Genomic DNA, 11,429 nt, shown 5'->3' with positions numbered 1-11,429 from the left:
GTACTAGCATGATGACAGCGGGGTTCACGCAGATAGTGCATGCTACGGTCTTTCCTAATCAATTCAATGAATCAAATTTTGTTGTTAGAACTGTCGCTGTTTTAAAAGCACCGGGCTATTTATTCAACTAGCGATAAGTTCAACGAAATCAATCAACTGACAGTTCGAAATGATTCAAGTATCGAATTTAATTTCATAATTTGACTCAGAAACTCCATGTGGGACTATTTCTGAAAAATTTTTATTGGGAAAAGTAGTTTTTTTTTAGAAAGTTCAGCATGATGAGAAAAGCTCTCATCCATTACGTGTGGAGGCATCTCGGGTATCGGAAGCGACCGACCACCAATTCCTAGAAGCTCATTACAAACTAATCAATATTTTTATACTAATTTTTTTTATTTATCTTCATCATCTGATCTTCAATAAAATATTTTCCGAAACGTTCATTAAGAGCGTCATGTGGTATAATTTCAGAATGATAACGGGAAGAAAACAAGACTCAAATTGACTGATAATTTTGCTCCAGTACATTTTGAATAATATAAAGCAGCTTTTTTGTACATTAAACTGATACACGGAGTTAAAACGTTTATATTAACGTAGTTTTATTGAAATTTACGATTTTCTTATGAACTGAATTAAAATTATAATAGAATTTCAATTAACGAAGTGAATTGAACTGTTGTTGAACGCAGCTTTTTTGCTCAAACGAGACTGTTGCCTAAAATTTGTTATGAATTAATCCCCTCGATATAGTAACTAAATGTAATGATATGCAGCAAAAGTGAATACTTTAAGAGCTTTTAATAAATTATTTTTATTTTATTTGACATTTAATTAAAAGTTTTTCCGGAAGTAAGACTCGCAATATTCATCGCGATAGATTCTAGAGCACAAAATGTGGTAAAGTACGAAAAGATGAAGAAAATTCACTGACGTGTAAATCACTTCTCTGCGCAATGGGATCCTACATGAACTGGTATGCTGACGTCTTACGCGGCAACGTTTCGCTCCCTTGTTCTTCACCCGCTTTTATTCCTTCGGTTAACTCTACGCGCCCTTCTACTCCGACGTACCTTGCTGCTGAGATATCGGCAGGCAGCGTAGCCGTGATAACAGTGGCAGTGCTCTCCACCGCAGCCTCCTTCAGCCCCTGCGTCAGTAGTAGTACAGCGTACCTTAGTCCAACCGTCAGCACGAGTACAGCGTCCTTTAGTCCCACCGTCAGCACGAGCGCAGCGTCCTTTAGTCCCATGGTCAGCACGAGTACAGCGTCCCTTAGTCCCACCGTCAGCACGAGTACAGCGTCCTTTAGTCCCACCGTCAGCACGAGCGCAGCGTCTTTTAGCCCCACCGTCAGCACTAGCGCAGCGTCCTTCAGCCCAACTGTCAGCACGAGCGCAGCGTCCTTTAGTCCCACCGTCAGCACTAGCGCAGCGTCCTTTAGCCCCACCGTCAGCACTAGCGCAGCGTCCTTCAGCCCCACCGCCAGCACGAGCGCAGCGTCCTTCAGCCCCACCGCCAGCACGAGCGCAGCGTCCTTCAGCTCCACCGTCAGCTCGAGCTCATCCCGCTTTAGTCCTTCCATCAACTCGGGCCCGGTGAATGGCCGTTACGGTGACGCCAACAACTGGACGCTTGATGTGCTCCAGGATCCCACGGACAACACCCAGGAAATTAACAGCTTCCCTTACAGTATCCAAAATTCGATTCGGGCGCGGACGACTGACAGTAACGGTGGTAGTTTTGACAACGCTGATGTCAAAATTCGAAAGAACCAAACTGGTTCTTCAAACGTGAACATATCGAGTGAAAATATTTTGAAACGTGATAAACAAAAGCCAATCCTGTTCAGAACAAATAACTTCCCAAGAGATAACAGAACGGCCACACTTAGGCGCTTCAAAATTATTCCGGACAAATCACTGAACAACGAATATATTTTGAATAATCATCATCCCCGGATCTCTGCGAAGAAACCAGAGCACGTTTTGCCGGAAAACTCTTGGATATACTTCTCACTTCTGAGGAACGAAACGATTTATAAGCGTCTTGGGATTTTTGAGCAGAATGGTCTTATTAACACGACACAATTTCCTCGGATGAGGATTCACGAATCAAAAGCGTCTTCCGAGGACGGCTCTCAACCGTACATATTTGATATGCCTCTCGTGCGTTGGCTGCTCATCGCCCTCTACTCCATGGTCTTCTTGACGGGACTGATCGGTGAGTGGACATATATTGCTTAGTTATAATACTAAGTACTTTACTTAAATAGACATGAACACCATACATGGGATTGGTAAAATATGTAGGTGCAATGCAGGCCTATAAGTAACCATTGTAATAGTAAATTATTTTTATTTGTCCTGAAGTCTCCTCCAGTTAGTCGTAAAATGCCTGTGTTTAAGATGCTTCGCTTTCTACTGTCTAGACATAAAAATTTTATGCTTTGCTCGAGCCATTCGTCCATTGTTGCGGGAACTCTTTTAATTCGGCGGGACCTCAGCTCCATTAGCAGGACCATCACTCATGGATAGAGCCAAGCTGATGAGGTGCTTCCTCTTGAATTGATCTGCTTATAAACACAGCATGTGGGAGCAGAGTCGAGGTCGTTTTTGTACAAGTTTTAGTAGTGAAACATCATTCTAATTATCAGGCTGCCCCCTGCTTTAATATTCTGATTGATGGGAAACGAACAATGGAGTAGAGTGTTGTTGGTATAAGGGAACGATTCCACGAATTTGTTTGAGGCGACGTGTTAGAATTAATAAAGCTCAGGTAATAACATTTCTACATATAACGCTGTTATGATAATATTAAACTGTAAATATTATGGACAATATTATTACACTCTGAAACTTAAATTAGATTTTACTATCACACAATCAAGAACGACTAACAGCCTTTTTTGTAGAAAATATTACGCAAACCAACGTATTGCCATTCTATTGCCTTTGTATTTGTGAATTAAAGAACGAGTATTATAGCTGTAAAATAAATTATAATCTGGAGCTTTCTAGCTATAGATCTCAGCTTTTCTGAAACTTGAACGATGCAAACATTCTCGTCAAGTTGCAGATCTTTGAGATTTTTCGCCTTAGGACGATGAGTCGCCCGTCCGGCAAGGTATTCTGTCAGGAATTTTCGTAGGAATTTCTTCGAAGAGATTATTTGACTTCCTGCAACTGTTGTTGGGCTTTGAATTATTTAGACGAAAGTTTGCAATTTGCATAACGGGATAAATTTTATGTCACGAAAGGACATCTTTTTTTAATGATTCTATAATTTTTTACTATTAATCTTAGCTAATCATTGTTAACTATTGGACAATTAATATAAATTAACATAATTAAATTTTTAATGTTATTAATAACTGTGATCATAATAGTCATTTTCTTGCTTATGTTCTGGTGAAGGCTTAAATGTGACAAGCAGCCCGAACCTATTTTCTATCTGAGTATAACTTCTACAATTTAGCACAATGTTATTATAAATATCTCAATGTCTCTCATACACAGTTACAATGTCGCGTCGACCAATTAATTCTTACATTAGTCGAATGTTTACCATGTTCTTGGCACGATATCTAGTTTGCAGAAAATAAAAGTAGATGGCAAACCTACAAGATCATAATAGCCGGCATATAATCGCATCCATAGATCTGCAGCAGAATGAAGAATCGTCCTTGAGCTGATAAATCCCGACCTGCGCCATTAATTTGCTCCTTGATGACCTTTAACTCATTTGTTTCGGTTTCTGGTGAATAATATTGTTCATGTGTCCGACATGTGAGACGATGGTAACTATTACGTGTGCTTTGAATTCCTACATTCAAGTAAAAAATTTTCTCATCGATGCTTGCCTTTTTGATTAGTCTCTGTTCGATCGTGCATTGGTCCCTTCGAGAAGCGCGAGGGTAGATCGAGGAATAACTGGGATTATCGAGAATTGTGTGGGCGAATCGAGGAGTGCATGGGCTAATAAAGGCGAATCGAGGAGTGCATGGGCTAATAAAAAATGATTTGGTTAGCCGAGGAGTGCGTGGGCTCATAATGGGGAGTATATGGCTTAATCAAATATGAGTGGGCTAATTGAGGAGTGCGTGGCTAAATGAGGAGTGCGTGGCTCCTCAATGGAGCATGTGATCGATGTGAATAATTTGTTCACGTATATTATTCGATCAATATATTTATTACTCTACTTTATGGTCCAAAGTTTAATTATTGCATATTTTAATCTCAAAAGAATGCCTCGAGACTAAGTTTTCTACTCAAATTGTGGAGCAAGAAATAACATATCTAACCAGCACGTGGATTATTTATGCAGGTTGAAAGATCATGATTTTAATGCGTAACAATCAGTGACCAGAATACTGTACGATTATGTAGGCTGAGTTTGAGTGCCCCGTTGACCCCAAAACTTCCCATTAGCTTATTGAGGGGAAAACATATTAGCTTCCCAAAACTTCCCATTAGCTTATTGAGGGGAATCATTTTTATTGAAAACATGAGCGAATGTTCGAACGAATAATCAACGCGTGTGCCATAATATGTATAAACTGATGGGAATAAAGTTTTGGGGCCAACGGGGCACTCAAATTCAGCCTACTTAAACGTATAGTATTCTGGTCACTGATTGACATACACTAAAATCAACTTATTGCACTCAACTCCTTCAACCTGCATGAACAATCCGCGTGGTTATTTCTTGCTCTAAAATTGGAGTAGAAAACTTAGTCTCGAGGCTTTCTTTTGAGATTAAAATATGCACAAATATGTACTCATAAATTTGAGTAATAAACATATTAATCAAATATTACATGTGAACATATTATTCACATCGATTCATATCAATTCACATGTTTGACATTAATAATTCACGTCAGGGTCTAACACACTATACAACTTCCACTTTTTACCTTTCGTAAAATCTAAACAAAAAAGACGGCAAATAAATTCTAGGAAAACTCGCCGCGCCATGACTTGCATGTTTTGTTATAAATACACCTTCTAAGAAACAATGAATACATGGCAGATAAGTAAGAGATGAATCGAGATTATTTTCCAACAAATCATTTGTATTAATGCTTCCAGCAGTTTTTTTAAATGAAATAAGTTTCGCCACGTTCCACGGAACAAATTCCTGGATGTCGACTCGCACTGCTCTATATAATGCAACTGCTAACAATAAACGCTTGCTGGAAGGCGACTGTTAGCTTTACAGCAGCGCAATGTTTCTCAGATTTAGTGAAGTTTTTTTTAATTCAGATCCAAAAGAAAATTTAAATATTTCTCGGTTGTTTTGAATGGTTTGTTTCTCATGGTAGTTGACTAAAAGATATTTCGAGAGACTACTCTTATCGAGATCAGCATGTAAATTCCTAATGCTTGAAATGCCTAATGAATAACTGATTTGACATTTTTTTCAAAAATTTAGCCGACGTAACTCCAGAACTTTTTCGAAGAATTTTTCATTGCAAACTAAAGTAAATGTTATTTGGTTCCGATACGTCATGTCATTCCTAGCATTTGGTTTTGATTTTTTAATTCAGACTTTAACGTTAGGCGTGCAATTTTTTTAAATTTAAATTGTATGAAAAAGTGTATGAAAACGATGAGGAATTTTTTATTTAACTCCTTTTGCGTAACCTCATGCAGCTGACTGGAGCGAAAAAATAAATAAAAATAAAAATAAAATAAAATTTGCTAATGCTAATAGGTTGGATGGAATTCTGGCAATGCAGGAAGGAATTCCGAGGTAACATTGGAAAAAGTTCACCTATCATATTGAATCTAAAAACCCACAACAAGATTTCCTTTTTAAATGTAACTGATATTTTGGAACTGATGACGTTAGAAGACTGGATCAATCTTGAATAAATGAATCACCACTCCTAGAATTCCACCCTCCATACTGGTCACCACATGTCACCAGGAAACTTGGTGGAGCTGACGGTGATGTATCTTCACCCTCGTATGCGCTCCACAACCAACTTCTTCCTGACGAACCTGGCAGTGGCCGACCTCGGGGTCATCGTTTTCTGCGTCCTGCAGAACCTGGGGCTTTACCTCGCTCAGTCGTAAGCGCTCTTATCCTAACTTGAAAATAACCTTAACTTAGAGGCTAGGCGTCGACCGACGCCTGTGTTTATTTGAATTTACCATTTTTTACAAATTAAGTCATCACTTCAGTAGAAATAACCATCGTTATGAAGCTCAGTTCGGCCTCAGCACGAGCTTAGTAGAATGTTTACATCACCATATTATTTATTCACTTTTGTCATGCATATGTGTGTTTGTCGTTGGGCAGGTGGATATTCGGGGACTTCTTGTGCAAGATGTACAACTTCGTGCATCACCTGACGTACACCGCGTCCGTGATGGTGCTCATGGTGACATGCGTTGAGAGGTACATCGCCATCATGAAGCCTTTCAGAGCGAAGACGGCTCTCCGACACCGTAACTTGCTTGTGAGCATCACAGACCAAATATTTTTTTATTTCCTAACGAAAGTATAAATTTATTGCATAACTCCATTCAAAACTTCCATCCACGTCTGTTCATCAGCACGTACAATTTTACGAACGCGTGTGTGTCCATTGAAGTTCTAATTACGTTCTACCTATTTTTATCGAGCTTCACAAAGACTCATTGTCAGACATACCTAATGAAAAATTAACAACGCTCGAAAAAGATTACAATAATATGAAGCTTTGTTGCGCGAAGTTTCGAAGGATGGCTGAATGCAGTTTGTGAATTCAGATTCGACTCATTCTTTTACCGTTTGAAAATGAGCTTTTGAATACGAATAGTCTTTTTATCAATATAAACAGCTTTGGGCGGTTATATATGAAGTGGGTCTCCCGTCCCCAACCTTCTATTGTTTGCTAATGGTGCGGAATTCGACTGAGAATATGATTTAAAATTTAGATTTGGCAAGCAGCGAAAGGTGGCCTTTTTGTTCACAACTCCATCGCTCATGAAATGTCAGTTTTTCATTTCAATTGTTGAAAATTTTCTCATATGTAGCAAGGAATCTATGCTGAAATTATAAACCACAAACATCATGGAAAATGAAAAAAAATCATAGAGGAAACATTGTTTTCTCGATAAAAAATTAGGAGCAAACTAAGAGCCCAAAAGAATATGTTAATATAAATTTGCGTCTTGACGTCTAATTAGATTCGATAATGTCACAGGTGGCACTGGCGCTGGTCTGGATTTTAAGCGGCATTTACTGTTGTCCAAAACTGATCTTCTTCAAAGCCGTGGCGCACGAGCTTGAGAACAACGTCGTCGAGGTAATTTGTTTAGCAGACCGAAAACTCTACGATTCGCGAACCTACGACACGATCAATTTTGTGCTGCTCTACATTATCCCCCTGACGGTGATATCGGTCCTGTACTGGAAGATCGGGCGCTATTTGTGGATCAACGGCACGCTGATCGAGCGACGCTTCCGCCAGGAGTTGACGGGCGGCGCCGGGATGGCGGGTAGAGCGCCCGAGGGCTGGTGCGAGCGACAGCTCTTCATGCAGCAGGTAGGCTTTGTGGATGTTCTCATAGTCATTTTATTATGACTGTTTCAGATTCAAATAATTTCGGTCTCATTTCTGTTTTTAAGTCAATATTTTTTTGTTTTTAGTCAATATTCTAGTTAGGGTTTCACTGAACATTAGAAGTTGAAGTGGACAAGCAAGCACTGATATCGGTGGATTGCAAAGTATTGGCTCCATATAATATTTAATCAGGTATTTCGAAAACCAATTAACAAAATAGACTTTAAGACTAAAAGAATTGATTCAGTGCCAAATAAGTCAAACACGATCTAATGATTTATATTTAAATCGTTAGATTTGATTGTTTCAATGTTTTTTTTTTTCACTTCCATCATGTAGGTGGAGAAGGAGCAGCATGCGTATGAGAACAGGCCTCTGAGCGTTCGCCTGGCAGCGGTGAGCAGCTCCAGCAGCAAGTACAGCTTCAGAAGCGACAGAATCGATGTCACTAGAACCATGCAGTCCCAGAACCCAGTGCTCAGAGTTGGGCCCTATCACTCATACGAGCTCATAAGAACTTGGAGAAAAGTGATCAAGCTGCTCGTAGCGTTCGTTCTGTGTTTTGCGATCTGTAATCTGCCTTTCCACGTACGAAAGATGTTGTCTTATTACTACCATGGGTACCAAGCGGTAAGTAACTACGCACTACTAGCCACACCGTTCACCAACCTACTGACATACCTCAACTCCGCCCTCAACCCACTCTTGTACTCCTTCATGAACCACAACTTCAGGTCGTGTGTTCGTGACGTCATCGCGTGCAGGTACACGCTGCGAGGCAAGCGACGTGCCAGCGTCAGTCGCGTCCATCTCGCCAATCCGTTGCGACTCGGTTCGCTAAGGCATAAGGCGAGTCACTTTTAATATATAACTCTTGTGAAGAACACTCATGCATTATCATTCTTTAACACGCGGCCAAATAAATATTAAACTTTTACCACGCAGAATAATTTAACGTCGATGTTAGCATCTGCGCATATATAAATTAGGTGGTAAATGTTAGTAGATGTCTGAAAACAACTGCTGACATGAAACGAAAATATTTTGATCAACTATAAGGACAGATTTTTTCATCATCGCCTGATGATTTTAACAACACTTTAACAGCTGAAATTAAATTGAATGATATTAAATTGCGACGAATATCGCATAATTTTTAAATGAAGCATGTGAATAGCCAAATGTATTTCAAGAGCTCATAATGCAGAATCCCAATTCGAAGTAACGCATGAGTAAGAAGAGGAAAATTATGCATTCCTCGCTCATCATGAAAGAAATTTCTCGACTGTGTGATTTGAAAGTTTCAAAACTCGTGCGTGTCGCAATATCATTACGTGGTTCAAGTCACATATTTACTGCTCAATTTCCATAGTATAACGCTGTTTTGTATTAACGAATAAGCTTCCTCCTTCCCGTTCTGCCCTTCATTCCCCTCGTTATAAGTTTCCCCTAATTATAAAAGATTGGATTTGAATATGCAATCATTCTTCTGGAGTTTCCAATGCGACATTTGAGTTCCAACGGTTGCCAGACTCTTTAAAAGGAAGGGAAGACTACGTCATCCCCGCTAATTTATTTTATCAATTCCAGTTTGTGAAAAAATTGTGAATGTTTAACACTACAGTACAACAAATTATTGTTATTATAATGGTGATCTTTATTCAATTCAAGATCCCTCATTTAGGCTCGTTTTATATTTTTGTATTTATTTATTTCTTTTGTGCAATACAGCCCAACTTTGGAAATACAAATATGAACTTATAAGCATTTGAGATTCCAAACATGAGATTTGTAAAATAGGTAAAAATATTTTGAATGCGTAAAAATATATGTAAAATTGAACAAAATTTCGCAGCGTGCTGCGATTACCTCGAATTCAGCCCCCATGAAGCGGGCTTGAGCCAAGTAGACATTCAGGCTTCAACTCAACGAGATGCAGATCATGAAGAAGTTCCTTGCCATAACATTAGAATAAGAGAATATTGCAGCATGAAAATCATGCAACACATCTTGACGCACTGGATTATTAGGCACCAGACGGTTAATTACATTCAAGAAGAAGTTCCTTGCCATAACATTAGAATAAGAGAATATTGCAGCATGAAAATCATGCAACACATCTTGACGCACTGCATTATCAGGCACCAGACGGTTAATTACAGCATGAAGCCTGGTCGCTAACATATTTCATAAATATTTAACTATTGTGGGTTCATAATTTTCATATTTTTTTGCGAGGTATATATGTTCATCCATATTAATACGACCGGTTTGAAATAAAACTGTTTTTTCATAAGTTCGCGGCCAATTTAACAAATTTTCATCCAGTTTGTTATTGTGTTTTCAGTAAAAGGTACTATTCATATGATGCCGCTTTTTAAATTATATACTCTAAAAGTGTGAATTTCAAATCCAAGTGACAAAAAGACCGCACAATTTTTTTTAACATGCACCGGGTAACTTTCTCAAAGTTCAGAAGCAAGAAGGATGGTCCAATAGTTAAAGAATGGAAGAGCTTTGTTTGCTGCGAAACAGCTAAGTTAAAGGAAAAACTTTTGCTTGAAGCACTTGTGTCAGTGCTAGAGGCTGTCAGTCAAGTGACTTATGCAAGGCGTCTCCAGCGGGAGAACGAATCTGCTTTCATTTATTGATGAAAATAAAAAGCGAAATTATGTAAATACGACGAAAGAAAATAAATCAGAACCAAATCGTCCTCTCTTGATCAAAATTATATATAAATTGACAAATTTTGTTTGAAAAAAATGCGAAAATTGTACATATTGCCTACATTTTAGCCAAATCTTCATGAAAATGTCGTTGAATAATTATTACAGGTATTTGCGGACAGCTCTCACTGTCCGGACAGTCGTTGCATGCAACACAACATAGCTGATGCTCGTGCGTAGCACTCACTCAGATTGCGAACTGTAGGCCAAGTTGACACAAGCAAGCCCCGAGATTACGAACATGTTCGTCAATCACGCCAGTCAGACATCGAGGACAAGCCACACTGATTTCATTAAGTAATCCAGAACAATTGATTGAACAGAGATCTGGATTCAGCAGTCTGAATGCGTCGAAGCTCAATGCTGGAAGAGGTCCGGAAGTGGACACGGTACGTAGATAAGCAAATAAATATAGAAAAAATAGGAAGATATTGTAAATTGAAGATTCAGAGAAAATAAATACGCGGCTTTAGGCATTTGTTTTCCGTGTACCAAAAGTGTTTAGAAGTGGAATTACTGAGCGATCAAGATCGGTTTCAGGACCTAACGCATGTCCCGGTTTCAAGAAATTTTAAATTTATGCAAAAGTTCTGAGCAAAAGTTCTATTTTTACTACCTACAAAATTATACTTCTTGGCGGATCATATATAGGGGGATGAGGATTTCAGACCATCACCATAAATGCACAAACGTCGTGAATTAACTTGTAAAACATTATAAGAGAATTCAGAGAATAAACAAATTATTCTGAACCAAATAATTTTAGCATTTTATAATTGATTTAATGTAGCTTTCCTTTCACTGAAAGTCTATGCACGCGACTCGTTTGATAACCTCCAAAATAATCCTTATTTGATCTCAATTGGGAGGAAGGAGGCGCCTATGCTGACGGCACCGCAGCTGGCAACACCCGGAAGCTGATTAGCTCAGTAGATTGCCTCCAGACTCTTCCATTGACTTCTTTTGCTGAGCAGGTTCAGCCCTGCCACTTGCCGGGCCAATTCGGCCAATTAGTTTTAGTAATTTTTTGTTCACGATGCGGTGTGTTCGTTTCTAATGATGTCGCGAGATTGAAGTGATACAGTAGGTACAGTGTACAGTATTTAGTTCTTTGAAAAAAACGTCGATATCGAACATGTCAG

At 38.9% G+C, this 11,429-nt stretch overlaps 1 protein-coding gene across 1 annotated transcript; it reads left to right on the top strand.

The window, feature by feature from the left end:
- Window positions 1-861: 861 nt before the first annotated feature.
- On the top strand, window positions 862-8,425 carry LOC108668734. Its single transcript, XM_047879872.1, has 5 exons — window positions 862-2,226; window positions 5,938-6,082; window positions 6,313-6,472; window positions 7,202-7,567; window positions 7,901-8,425. Exons 1-5 carry the CDS (start codon window positions 960-962, stop codon window positions 8,423-8,425), a joined length of 2,463 nt encoding a protein of 820 aa, XP_047735828.1. The 5' UTR covers window positions 862-959.
- The last annotated feature ends 3,004 nt before the right edge of the window (window positions 8,426-11,429 follow it).

The sequence above is a fragment of the Hyalella azteca genome, unplaced genomic scaffold (assembly GCF_000764305.2).
Source record: "Hyalella azteca isolate HAZT.00-mixed unplaced genomic scaffold, Hazt_2.0.2 contig4082, whole genome shotgun sequence".
In the NCBI taxonomy this organism is placed as follows: domain Eukaryota; kingdom Metazoa; phylum Arthropoda; class Malacostraca; order Amphipoda; family Hyalellidae; genus Hyalella; species Hyalella azteca.
This window is presented reverse-complemented; position numbering and strand designations above follow the sequence as displayed.